Source organism: Myotis nattereri, assembly GCF_964212035.1.
Source record: "Myotis nattereri genome assembly, chromosome: 7".
Classification (NCBI taxonomy): Eukaryota; Metazoa; Chordata; class Mammalia; order Chiroptera; family Vespertilionidae; genus Myotis; species Myotis nattereri.
The window spans coordinates 41,487,535-41,502,297 of NC_138082.1; the positions used below are offsets into that span (position 1 = coordinate 41,487,535).

Consider the following 14,763-nt stretch of genomic DNA (forward strand, 5'->3'; position numbering starts at 1 on the left):
AACTATCTGAAGGCAGAATATACAGACCAAAAGCAAGCCAAAAGGGAGTGTGTTTGGAAGAAGGAAACAGTACTACATGAGTTTCCTTTTATTTTTTTAAACAGGCTTTAGCTTGAGGGGAAGCCCCAGCTGGTACCACAAAAAGAAACAAAAATACAGAAAACCTATTCTTCCTGGCTTAAAGAACCAGAGGACAGTGTTTGAAGTGAGCACACACCTGGAAAAAGTACAGGGAAATCACAGCAGAGGAGAGAGAGAGGGAGCACTATATACTCTGTCCAAATGTTAGGCTGACTTCAATTACACATCTATGGAGCAGACACTAAGCAGCCCAACTAAGCCCAGCTGCTCGCCACCACAGAGGAAAAATGGGAGTTTGAGATCAGTCAAGTTAACTGCTTGATGTGTATTAAAAAAAAAAGGCCTCTTCAAAAGAATGTAACAGAATCCAGAGTCTCTACAACATACCCTAAACAATGTCCAAGATACATTCCAAAATTATTAGGTATGAACAAATAAGAAAGTATAATCCATAATCAAGAGAGAGGGTAATTAATAAGAACTTGCCTCAAGATAATCCAAGATATTGGAAATAGAACACAAGGATTTTTAAGGTAGCTGTAACTATGCTAAAGGACAAAAGGGGAAATACTAGTATATTCCTAGCAGGTAACAGAAAGAAATCTCAGCAGAGAAATAAAAACCATGAAAAGAACAAAACAGAAATTATATAATTAAAAATCTGGAATAAAATTTCATTGAAGGAACTTAAGAGCAGATTGAAGATGTCTTAACATAGAGAGCGATAAAACATACAATCTGAAGAACAGAGAAAAAGAATGAAAAAAATAAATAGAGCTTCAGGGACCTTTGGAACAGTACCAAAGACTACCATATGAATAAAGGGAGAGAGAAAAAAGCATTTGAAAAAGTAATGGCTGAAAGTTTCCAAATTTAATGAAAGAGAAAAATTTAGAAGTTCAAGAAGGTCAGAAAACTTGCAGAGGATAAATTCAAAGAAACTCACACTAGGTACAACATAGCCAATTGCAATTAGAGAAAGAAGAAAAAAAATTTTTTTAAAGCATCTAAAGAAAAATGATACATTACATACAATGTGATAACAATAAAAATTATGACTGACTTCTCATCAGACACAATAAGGTTAGGAAACAAATGGACAAATTTTTAAATGCTGAAAGGAAAAACATGTTAACCTAGAAATCTATATCTGGTGAAAATATCATTCAAAACAAAAGTGAAATAAAGACATTTTCAGATAACTAAGAGAATTTAAGAATGTGGTACCAGCAGAGTTACACTATAAGAAATGCTAAAGCAATATCTATAGGCTTAAGGGAATTATAACACAGTATGTAAACTCAAATCTTCAAGGTGAAATACATAATACCAGAAAGAGTAAATACATGTGTAAATACAAATGACTATTTCTTAATTTCTTTAAAATATATGACTGTTTAATAAATTGTAACATACCATGGAGTTTATAATGTGATAATCCTATCTAATAAAAGACAAAAAGGGTAATTGACCGTACCTTCGCTATGCTTCCCATTGGCTAATCAGGGTAATATGCAAATTAACCACCAACAAAGATGGCAGTTAATTTGCATACATAGGCTCCAAGCGGTAGAGCGAAGCCAAACGGCCCCAAAGCCGGCCGAGCAGCAAGGCCTCACGGCCCCAGGATCAGCGGAGCCGCAAGGCCTCCCGGCACCGAGATCAGCGGAGCCGCGAGGCCTGACGGCTGTGGGGGGGCCTCTGGCCGGAGCCGCGAGGCCTGACGGCTGTGGGGGGGGGCTCTGGCCGGAGCGAAGGCCTGGGTCCCGGGTGCCAGAGGAAAACTGGTGCCGGCAGCCAAGGGAAGGGAGGGCCTAATGCACGAATCTCTTCGTGCAACGGGCCTCTAGTTATAATAAGAACAGGGGATAGAAAATACACCTATAGATTTGTAAGGTTCTTAGACTACATGAAGAGGATATAACACATTTAAAACACACAAAAGAGCAGTACAGAGTGGGTATAATGTGAAAAGAAAAACAAAATTTGCTGCTCTGATTTTGTTTCCTATATCTTTTAGCTCAATCCCTGTTTAAATAGTTTATATAAAACATCAATATAAATTTTTTATGAGAAGGTTGATGCAGAAAACTCAAGTGCTTAGAGATTCAACTTTTCAATTTAAGAAATACTTCTCAGAGGTAACAAAATATTAAATAGCAATAAGTGCTAGAAATAAATAAAGTTATTGTCCTACCCTAGATTAGTATAATGAAGGCTGATATGCAAACTGTAATAATCCAATCTCTGAAAAGATCAAAATTATTTTAAATGTTTGAAAACAGTACTTTACATTTTTATTAAGTAAATACATTACATATCATGTGCCAGGCATTGTTCTAAGTGTTTTATGTATATTAACTTATAACAATACTAGAGGTCCGGTGCACAAATTTGTGCATGGGGGGCGGGGGAGTCCAGCCGCCCGCCCCGATGGGGGCCAATCAGGACCAGGCCAGTGGGGGGGAAGGGACATGGGAGGTTGGTTGGCCAGGCTCCCATGGGGGGGCCAGGCTGGTCAGGGAGGGGGGCAGTGTGTCATAGTAATCAGTTGTTCTGGTCATTCCAGTCACTTAGCTTTTATACACTAGTAGCCCTGCGCATGAATCTGTGTGCCTGTAGCTCGCCAGTAGTTCATTGCCGCCCTCTAGTAGCTCTCCACCTGCTGCCCCACCCTCCTGTAGCTCCCCCCATCCCCCCTCATAGCTTGCTGCCCTGCCCCCTCCTGTAGCTCTCCACTGCCCACTTGTAGCCAGTAGCTCACTGCCGCCCTCCTGTAGCTCTCCACCCGCTGCCCCGCCCTCCTGTAGCTCCCTCTGCCCCCCCCCCCATAGCTTGCTGCCCTGCCCCCTCCTGTAGCTCTCCACCACCCATCTGTAGCTCGCTGCCCCACCCTCCTGCTGATCCATGGTCCGGTCATTACGCTTCACAGTGTAACAACCATTTGTATATTACATCTTTATTATACAGGAGAGATTATGAGTTTAGTACTATTATCCCCATTTTATAGATGATGAAGCTAAGGCACAGAGAATTTAAATAAATTAAGGAATTAAGTAAGTAATTTATTTACTCAAAGTCCCAGAGCTAATAAGTTACAAAGCCAGGGTTTGAATCAGATTACGAACAACGCTTCAGTCAGTCTGTGCTCTTAGCCACTATATGATGCTGCCTCTAGTCTGAGTCTTCCCTTTCCACCATCTCAAGTGATTTTAAATGAAAATTCTTTATGAATGACATTTATAAAATCACAGTAGCTATATTCAGTAATTTTTTTCACTATAATGTTCTTGTACCTTCTTTACTTTCCCCCCTACCCCCTGCCAAAATTGATGATGGGACAGCCAAATAAAACTGCTATGCATGTTGGGGCAAAAGTAGGTCTATAGTTGTGAGAACATGAAACACAGTTTATTCTTGTATTACTGTTTATTAATTATTGTATTATTTTCTATACTATGCATTGCAGGATACACTAAATTGGTATTATAATATGACTCCTATTCTTTTTTTTTAATATTTTATTGATTTTTTAAAGAGAGGAAGGGAGAGGGATAGAGAGTTAGAAACATCGATGAGAGAAAAACATCGATCAGCTGCCTCCTGCACATCCCAAACTGGGGATGTGCCCGAAACCAAGGTACATGCCCTTGACCGGAATCGAACCTGGGACCTTTCAGTCCGCAGGCCGATGCTCTATCCACTGAGCCAAACCAGTTAGGGCAATTCTTAAAAAATTTACAACCCAGTTCAGTCAAAGCTGCAAAGGCATTTTATTTATAGGGTGAACATATTGACAGGAAATATGCACATTTTATCAGAAATGTGATAAGAGGAAAGCCAAGTGCCTATACCAATTGTTGAAACAGACTACTGAATAGATCTTTATCACGACTGAAGATTAGTTTGAGAAGTTTAAGAAATGGTCTTTTTGTAAAATATAAAGTGAGATCAAATTACCACCTTTCCTTAGAACCAAGGTAGATTGTACTGTACAAGATACAGAATCAGAACAAGTCCAATGAAATCCCTATACAGTACATGGAAAGAAAATTTTGTGGGCATAAATATCTAAGAAGGAAGGGCATGTCAGGATTTCTATTAACTAAACTCAGGGCAGTGCATAGAGGTAGCAAAATATTAGCAGATGCAACCATCTACCAGAGTGAGTTCCACAACTGCTAAGCAATGCAATAGCCTTTTTATACTTGAAGATAAAATTTAATGAAAAATTATGCCACTGGAAATACAATGTGCAAAAGCCCAGACAAATTCTTTTCATGTAAACACTAACTTGTGCTGTGTAACCTTTAAAGTCAAAGAATGACACTTTTCAAAAAGTTTAGTTTATAAAAGTCTATAGAGCTAGTTCTGAAGTATTTCCCATTTGCTGCTTAAAATGAGGACTAAATTCATCTATATCTAGAAGAAAAAAAAATAACAGGATTATAAATCTAGTTATTTATAGACCGACAAATTACAAATCTGTTCAAAAGATAAGACTGTGTTCGGGGAAAAAAACTTCTAATTTTGCCCTAGGATCTAAAATACCTTATAATAATTGCTTCTAATTTAATGGCTAAGTTGTAAATGTCAAAGTTACCCTCTTAAAAATATATACAATCAATCACATTTCCTCATAAAAATTTCCTAACTTTTCAATGATTTTTGGATCAGAAATAAGGGAATCTCCATAATTTTCATTGAGAGTCACTATTAATTTCTGGCATCTAACGATTTCCCTTCCTTTCTTTCAGACTCTGTTATACTTCTTCCTTGTGTATTTTATCCATGTTTCCTATGTGCTTATAGATGGCAAAGGGTCTATATTTGTTTAGTCCATTACAAAGCCAGAATAGCAAGTCTTAACAAAAAATTTCAAAAATTTTCCTTATAATCTAGTATTAATAACAAAAGGGTGAATTAATACTGTTCAGGCAAATCAGTATTTTTTTTCCACTCATCCTTTCTAGTCACAACTCCATTCTCTTTTAGGAATATCACAAACTTCTTATTCTTCTACCCTTTGGCTCTTACTGGAACAAGAGAAATTTTTGTCACAGGGTAACTTATGATAAGATGACTAACTCTACTGTAGATGACTAAATTCCATTTCTGTGTATGGAGAATTACCCTTTGGATGAGTCTTAGTGGGAACCAAAGACTGGTCTCCCTCTGCAGGCTCTGCCGGACATATGCAACCTGCCCCACCATCCGTCCCACCATCCGTCCCACCATCCCGTCCTCTTCCCACCTCCACTGGACTCTAACTCAGGAGTCAACCAGGCAAAAAAAGGAGGCCTTTAATGAATCCATCCTGATTAGAGTGGCACCAGCAGCAATCTTCCAATGTCTAATGTCAGCAGATAAATTCTCTGCTTTCAAAGGCACTGTGCTGAAGTACAAGTTGACTATCTGTTCCCTCCTGTAAAACAAACATGCTATACCTTTAAGGTCAAAAGAGACAGAAAGAAAGAAATAAAGGCAATGTCTGAGAATTGGCTTTCTAAGTTCAGAAGATTCACTCCCTCTACCCCACCCTCAAAGAAGATTGTGTAAAGACAATCTCTACATAGATAAGTTTCTACTGTATTAGACATTATTCTGTTTTAAACATAAAACACTCATCATCTAGAACACTGGTAAATTTAATTTTAATCAGAAATTTCTTCTACCTGAATTATATACAATTTCTCAACTAAGCCTCTAACCAACATGTTGTCCAGCCATACTTAGGGGTTGGAAATGAGAATGTAGATAATATTTATTTTTCCTATTAACTGAGTGATTGGAATGTCGTGATATACACCAAAATGTTACAAGATTGATTCCCGGTCAGGGCACCTACAGGAGGCAACCTATCGATATTTCTCTCTCACATCGATGTCTGTCTGTCTGTATCTCTCTCCCCATTCCTCTCTCTAAAAATCAATAAAAACATATCCTCAGGTGAGGATTTAAAAACAAGAAAGAAAAACAAAGGTCAAATGTACATCTTTACACCTTCAATAAAATTAGTTCCTAATTACTACTCCTGAGGTTTTGTTTCAGGTACAAAGTATATTTAAGTTAGAAATATAGGATAATTATGTTTTAAAGAAAAATAATTTCTCCAAAGTAATAAAAGTTTTCTGCTGATATTTCAACATATTGACATATTTTATACATTTAAAAAGTATTAATCCAAGCATATTATGTCCAATAGATATTAAGTCAAAGTACAATACTGATATTCATAATATAGCTGATCCAATTTTTACCTAGCCTTAATTTTTTTGTTTTTAGAGCCAGCATTCAAGTATTATATATTTATACTCACCCTCCTTTCAAAAAATTTCTATCAAAATTCAATAGACACACCCAAAATACCAGCTTTCGCAGGATCAGTGTTGCTTACAATCAACTAAGAACTTGTTTTACAATTGTCTGTATCTGGAATAGTAACAATACAAATATTCTTTTTCCCCCCTTTTATTGAATTTATTAGAGTTAATAAAATTATACAGGTTTTGGGTACACAATTCTACAAAATATCATCTGTACACTGTATTGTGTGTTCACCATCCCAAGTACAATACAAATATTCTTTAATATTCTTACCAACACATTAACAAAAACATTTCAGCAATATGAAAGCTATCAAACAACTGCCTGATCCTTCTTCATCACTTCTTCCCTAATATATCTCAGAAAACTAATTTACATTCACCAAAAATTGTTCACCTTCCATAATAACCCATACCCAAATATAAATGCTCAGAATTAAAAATGGAGTTACTTTGACCCGGGCCGGTGTGCTCAATGGTTAGAGTGCCATTGGGTCATGAGTGCACCAGGGTCATGAGTTCGATTCCCAGTCAAGGGCATGTCCCTGGGTTGCAGGTTCCCTCCCCATCCTAGGTTGGGGCATGAACGGGAGACAACCAGTCAATGTGTCTCTCTCATATCTCTTTCTCTGTCTGTCTGTCTGTCTCTCTCTCTCTCTCTCTTCCTGTCTCTCTTTCTCCCTCCCTCCCTCTGTTCTACTCTCTCTGAATGCAATGGAAAAAATATCCTCAGGTGAGGATTAACAACAACAACAACAAATGGAGTTACTTTCGACAAAGCAATGGTATGGGGATTAGGTAATATGCGCAGACCTTATTTACTTTCTAAGTCAAACACACTACCTATAAAAATGGCATTTTGAGACAACTGGGAAAATGTGAATGTGGACTAGGTAATCAATCACATATTATAAAATTTATTAGTTTAGGGTGTATGACAATGATATTATATGAATGGCTGTATTGGGTCCTCATTTTTTAAGGGACACATATGTAAACATTTAGAACTGACATAAAAATGTCAGAATTTGAAATACTACAGAAAAGAAGCAATTATGGCAAAATACTGGCAAATTTTAAATGAAGGGAGGAATTATTATATTCTATTGTTATGTGTGTCTATTACTATAGAAACAAAAAGTGGGGGAAAAAATAACAAAAGAAAGAATAAACAGTTACCTTTTCCCAGTCAACTCAGCTTGGCCTTTCTTATTGAAGATGAACTTGGAATCATTATATCCCCATCCATTCCATTTCAAAACTTCTTGCCTAATAAGAAAAAATATGTAAATGAGACCTATACTAAACATCTTAAAACAAAAGAGTGATCATTGACTATTAACTTTCCAGTCATTTAAAGGAAGACTTTATCCCACTAATATTATATTTGTTTAAGTAAAATGGGATGTATATCACAATGTCTATGTATTAATATTTTCAAATACAGAATAACTCTAATGAGCAGCACCTGCTTCACAAAGGGCTACAACCACTACATTTAATGCATTCAAAGAAAAAAAGAAGAAAAAAGAACAATAGAGTAAAATATGCTTCATTTTGTACATTATTGAGTTTATATTATACGATGACTAAAAAATTTTGCAATAAAAATAAATTACTTGAACAGGAAACACATTTTTGCCATATTTTAAAAATGACAATTATTAATCTTCTATGCTGAAAAAGACCAATTTACAAAGTAGGTTCAATAGTAATGACATTATCAGTAGCAGACACTTTTAATAAAGTACATTAAAAATCTGAGTGCTGCATCTACAACCATTCTAAATCCTTTAACAAGATATAGCCTCTGCCTTGACCTACATATTAACATTAACATTAACATAACAGTTAATAACTATACCAGTTTCCAGTAGTCCAAAACAATATGGTATTTTTAGTTTCCAAAATGTAGTATTTCATAGTTTTAAAAATCATTTTCATCAAAATCAAGGGTTCACTCATTCAATTTTGCACATTACAAAAGAATAGGTCTGAGCCTGTGCAGAACACAATAAGCAAACACATTTCAGTGTTATGTCAGATTTTATTATATGTTTTAGCATGGTACCCTAGTATATCTGGGCTGTTGAAATAAAGTGATGGTAATTTTCAGTTGGAGATCCAAGATGGCAGTGGAGTATGTGGAAGTTACCTCCACTTCCTCCCAAGACAAAACTATAATTATAACTAAAATATAGAATAATCAACCTGAACAACTAACAGAAGATTAGCTGAATAAGATTTATTAGTATAACCAAGGATTTACAGAAGCCATATTGAGACGGACATTCACTAACCCAATCCGCCTGACTCCTAGGTCCCCCACCCTACTGAGCTCAGTTCTGTAGGAAGTCCAGGCAGAAGCTGGGACAGATGGAGTTGTGTGGCTCTAGGATGGGGTACACTTTGCCCTCGAAGGCCCGACCAGTACTAAGCCCTCCCTTCATACAGCCAAATCCTGGTCTCTTTGGGCTTGATAAACTCTGCAGGCCTCACCCTGATGACTCCTTCAGAGTCTACCCCCAAACAAAGGTCTGCGGGCACCCAGTAGGTGACACCTTGGGACTTTTGCTGAGTGGCCTCAGACGCAGCAGTGGCACAGAGTTTGAACCTGTATCAATCTGGTGAACACCACTCACCCCTACCTGGTGACTCACTGAGAAACTACCTCATGCCACTCAAGAACCCCCAAAGTCTCTTTGAGTGGGACTGAGTCTAACAGAACCAGCAAACAGAGACAGGTGGAGACCCTGGGCCTTTTGCTGACCTGCGCCCAGGCTTGGTGTTGGTGTAAGCTGGCCTTGATGTACAACTTGGTTTTTCCCAGACACACCCAGCAGAGGCAGCCACAAACTGTGGATCACTTTGTACCTTCAAACAGGTTGCCCAGAAGCAGTCACAGGCAATGTGTAACATTAATCAACATCAAAGTCCTGCCCAAGAGGCCCAGAACTCCACACCCAGTTACCGGCTTCAGACATCAGAGCAGAATCCAATTGGCTTCACAAGTGGCATACCAAAGGGAAGATCTCAGCAGGAACCAGACCCTGCTGAGGCAAATTCTGTTTCATGTGGTCAGCACCTACCTGCACAGTAGCTTGTATAATGTGGTCAGGTCAATTCTCAGTCAGCCAGCCAGAGGGTTGACCTCATGCACGAACAGACCAATAGCAATCAAAATGCAATTACAATAGGAGGGCTCACATAACCCACACAAGGAACATTCCTGGAGCAGCCAGCTCAGATAATCAAAAAGACTATATCACAACATCCCACAGGACACCTACTAAATTATATAAGTTACCCTATCAAGACTGCAAAACATAGGAGATCTATCTTATACACAGAAACAAACACAAAGAGGCAGCGAAAATGGAGAGACAAAGAAATATGCCCCAAATGAAAGAAAAGGAGAAATCTCCAGAAAAAGAGCTAAATGAAATGGAGGCAAGCAATTTACCAGTTATAGAGTTTTACAATATGGTTATAAGGATGCTCAAAAAACTTAGTGATAACTTCAAAAGCATGAAAAAGGACATAAAAACCATAAATGAGAACTAGTCAGAAAAGAACACAATATCTGAAATGAAGACTACCCTAGAAGGAATAGGTTAGATGAAGCAGAGGATCACATCAGTGATTTGGAAGATGAGATAACAGAAAGCAGCCAATCAGAGCAACAACAACAACAACAAAAACAACAGAGGATAGTTTAAGGCAGTGGTCACCAACCTTTTGGACCTCTTGGACCACCAGTGGTCTGCGAAACACCGGTTGGTGACCGCTGGGTTAAGGAAACTTTGGGACGACATGAAACGTAACATCAACATAATATGGGCTACCAGAAGGAGAAGGGAAAGAGTAAGGAATCAAGAACCTATTTTAAGAAATAATGACGGGGAGAACCAAGATGGCAGCGTAGGCAAACACCTGTACTTGCTGCCTCCCACAACAACATCAAAATTACAACTAAATACAGAACCACCAGCATCCAGAACTACTGGAAAGCTGGCTGAATGTAAGTCCTACAACTGAGACTGGTAGGAGGTGTGGAACGGGCTGGGCTGGCACCCATGTGTGCCATTTTTTAATCAGGAGGGAGATCGCCTCTGCAGAGGCTGCCTGGAGGAGCAAGGGGTCCAAGCACCACACCAAATGCCCAACCCAGGGTCCCAGAGCTAGGAAAAGAAGTCCCTACGGGCAGTAAGAACTACGAGCTGTAATAACCAGTGCGGATTGGGGCTCGTGACACAGAGGCTGCTGGAGACCCAGCTGTTCCTCTTAAAAGGCCGGCACCATGAACTGAATTTATAAGCACCCGCTTCCTCTGAGCTCCAGTGCTTGAGGCCCTGGGGGACCCAGACACATAGGAGGAGAAACTGGGCTATCTGGCATTGGGGCAGGAACTCGGGGGCAGAGTTGCTCTCAGGCAGTGGTCATTGGTCCCATGCTGGGACCTCCCCAGGCGCAGGGCTGACTGGCAGCCATTTCTATTTGCTCAGCCCTGTTGATTCCCTGACACCCCACCACACCCACCCAATTTAAAACCCACCAAAGCTGTGTGCAGAGGCTTTTGCATATGAATGGCCTATCCTTTCTCAGGCTAAAACCTGTCAAACAAGCTGCAGCTGGGTCAGGGAGCCCCAAACCTATCAATAAAAGGCCCAAGACCTGACACCAGCACCAGCCTGCCTTGCTTCACAAGTGGGCCTCGCCTGGACACTTCCAAATCTGATACAAAGAGGATGAACCTGCAGATCTCTCCTTAGCTCCTGCTGGGTGGCCTCAGGCAGTGGCTGATTTGCACCTCCCTGGAGACTCAAGAGCCAGTGTACCCAGTGGTCAGTGTCAGACCATACCAGAGTACAACTCTTCACTCCCATAAGCGACACACTCAAGGGGCATACTCAGTGAGCACCAAAGCCCCACTGAAGCAAGTCCTGCTCCATAGGGGTGTCTCCTGCACACCAGCTCTCCCACTGTAGTCGCAGCTGGTCCCCACAGCCAATTGGCCTGGAGGTCAGTTCCTCCCAGTGACACCAACAGCACTCAAGGCTCAACTACAACAAGACTATGCTCACAGCCCACAAAGGGGTGCACATACAGTGTCCACCTCAGGTGATAGGGGAGGCTGTGCCACTAGGCTCATAAGGCCACTCTATCAACCCAAGGGCACTTAGCAGCTCTACCCAATACATAGAAACAAACACAGGGAAGTAACGAAAATGTAGAGACAAAGAAACATGTCACAAATGAAAGAAAGCAAACTACTGGATACAGAGTTCAAAACCACAGTTATAAGATTACTCAAGAATCTTCTAGAAACCTCCAATGGACTTAGTGAGACTTTCAAGGATCTTAGTGACAATGCCAAAAAAATGGAAAAGGACGAGTCAGAAATTAACCCCTTGAGTGCCAACCAATATCCTAGGAACTATGCTAAAATTGCCAAGGCATTTTTGCTGATTTTACAGCAGTTTAGGAAAAAAACCTTCATAAAATCGTAGTACCTATAAAAAATTAGGCAGATAAATGCCAGTGGTCAATTTTAGAACTACAAACATTCGGCATCATAAGTAATCTGCACTTAGGTGCCATCTGTCAATAAAGAGTGAACTACTAGCATCTAATAGTGATACTGCGATAGCGCTCCTGGCACTTTTGGTGAAAGACAGGAGGAGTGCGATTGCGCTCCCCGGCACTCTAGGGGTTAAGTATACACTGACTGAAATGAAGAATAATATACAGGGATTCAACAATAAACTAGAGGGCCGAAACCGGTTTAGCTCAGTGGATAGAGCATCGGCCTGCGGACTGAAAGGTCCCGGGTTCGATTCCGGTCAAGGGCATGTACCTGGGTTGCGGGCACATCCCCAATAGGAGATGTGCTGGAGGCGGCTGATCGATGTTTCTCTCTCATCGATGTTTCTAACTCTCTCTATCTCTCTCTCTTCCTCTCTGTAAAAAATCAATAAAATATATTTTTTAAAAAAAACAATAAACTAGAGGATCCAGAGAATCTAATCAACAATTTGAAATATGAGGAAGCAAAAAACACCCAACCAGAAGGGCAAAAAGAAAAAAGAATTCAAAAATATGAAGAGAGTGTAAGAAGCCTCTGGGACAACTTCAAGCATACCAGCATCCAAATTATGGGGGTGCCAGAAGAAAAGAGAGAGCAAGATATTGAAAACCTATTTGAAAATATAATGACAGAAAACTTCCTCTACCTGGTGAAAGAAAGAGACTTACAAGTCCAGGAAGCACAGAGAACCTCAAACAAGAGGAACCCAAATAGGATCACACCGAGACATTATAATTAAAATGTCAAGGGCAAAAAACAAAGAAAGAATTTTAAAAGCAGCAAGAGAAAAGCAGTTATTTACCTACAAGGGAATGCCCATATGTCTGTCGGCTGATTTCTCAACAGAAACTATGCAGGCCAGAAGGGAGTGGCAAGAAATATGCAAAGTGAAAAATAGCAAGAACCTACAACCAAGATTACTCTACCCAGCAAAGTTTTCATTTAGAATTGAAGGTCAGATAAAGACCTTCACAGGCAAGAAAAAGTTAAAGGAGTTAATCACCACCAATCCAGTATTATATGAAATGCTGAAGGGTATTCTTTAAGAAGAGGAAGAAGCAAAAGATAAAAAAATATGAACCACAAAGTGGCAACAAATACATATCTATCAACAACTGAATCTAAAAATCAAACAAATAAAAAATCTGATGAACAGAATAAACTGGTGAATGGAATAGAATCAGGGGTATGAAAATGGAACAGACTGACAATTCTCAGAGGGAAGGGGGTGTGAGGGGTGCAGGAGAAAGATTTTATATGCAGGTATGCATTACCTATGAACACAGACAACAGGGTGGCGAGGTCCTGGGCAGGGTGGGAACCAGGTGGAAGGGAGCTAATGGGGGGAGAAAAAGAGGGACATCTGTAATAATATCAACAATAAAGATTTAAAAAAAAGAAAGAATGACTGAGGCCGATCCAGTAGCTCAGTGGTTAGAGCATCAGCCTGTGGTCCAAAGGGTTCCTGGTTCAATTCCGGTTAAGGGCACATACTTCGGTTGTAGGCTCCTCCCCGGCCTGGGCCCTGGTCAGGGCTCATGCAGGAGGCAACCAATGGATGTGTTTCTCTCATATTGATGTTTTTCTGTCTTTCCCTCTCTTCCACTCTCCCTAAAAAATCAATGGAAAAATATCCTCAGTTGAGAGTTAACAAAAACAACACAAAACAAAAAAAAAGAAATAATAACCAAAAACTTCCCTAACCGGGTGAAGGAAAAGGACATACAAGTCCAGGAAGCGCAGAATCCCAAACAAGATGAATGCAAAGAAGCCTACACCAAGATACATCTTAATTAAAATGCCAAAGGTAAAAGACAAAAAGAAAATATTAAAAGCAGGAAGAGAAAGACAGTTAGTTACCTACAAGGGAGCTCCTATAAAAATGTCAGTTGATTTCTCAACAGAAACATTTCAGGCCAGAAGAGATTGGCATAAAATATTCAAAGTGAGAAAAGCAAGGAACTGTAACCGAGACTACTTTACCTAGCAAGGCTATCATTTAAAATTGAAAGAAAAAAAAAAGACAGCTACCCACTTTTACTACTGTTGTTCAACATAGCTCTAGAAGTCCTAGCCACAGCAATCAGACAAGAAAAAATAAAAGGCATCAAAATTGGAAAGGAAGAAATAAAAATGTCTTTATTTGCAGATGATATGATACTGTATATAGAAAACCCTAAAGATTGCACCAAACCATTAGAACAGAATAAATGAATTCAGTAAAGTAGCAGGATACAAAATAAATATCCAGAAATCAGCTTCATTTTCATACACCAATAATTAACTATCAGAAAGGGAAAATAAGAAAACAATACCATTTACAATTGCATGAAAAAGAATAAAATACCCAAGAATAAATTTAACCATGGGCATAAAAGACATGTACTCAAAAAATTATAAGACACTGAAGAAAGAAACTGAAGAAGATACAAATAAATGGAAGCATATACTGTGATAGAAATAATATCATTAAAATATCCATGTTACACAAAATAATCTAAAAATTCAACACAATTTCTATCAAGATACCACATCACACCTGTCAGAAATGGCTATCTTCAATAAATCAACAAATAACAAGTGTTGGAGAGGATGTGGACCAAAGGGAACCTTTGTGCACTGTTGATAGGAATGCACATTGGTGCAGCCACTGTGGAAAAGAGTATGGTGTTTCCTCAAAAAATTAGAAATGGAACTGCCTTATGACCCAGCAATTCCACTTATGAAAATATAAACAAGAAACACTTGAAAAAATATTTGCATCCCTGT

At 39.2% G+C, this 14,763-nt stretch overlaps 1 protein-coding gene across 1 annotated transcript in view; it reads right to left on the reverse strand.

Annotated features, from left to right (window-relative positions):
- The window catches only part of AGPS (alkylglycerone phosphate synthase), a 144,368-nt gene that overhangs the window by 101,064 nt on the left and 28,541 nt on the right, over positions 1 to 14,763 (reverse strand). Inside the window, exon 2 of the mRNA XM_081095871.1 lies at positions 7,587 to 7,676. Within this exon, the coding sequence (XP_080951997.1) occupies positions 7,587 to 7,676 (90 nt within the window). The remainder of the gene's footprint in view (positions 1 to 7,586; positions 7,677 to 14,763) is intronic.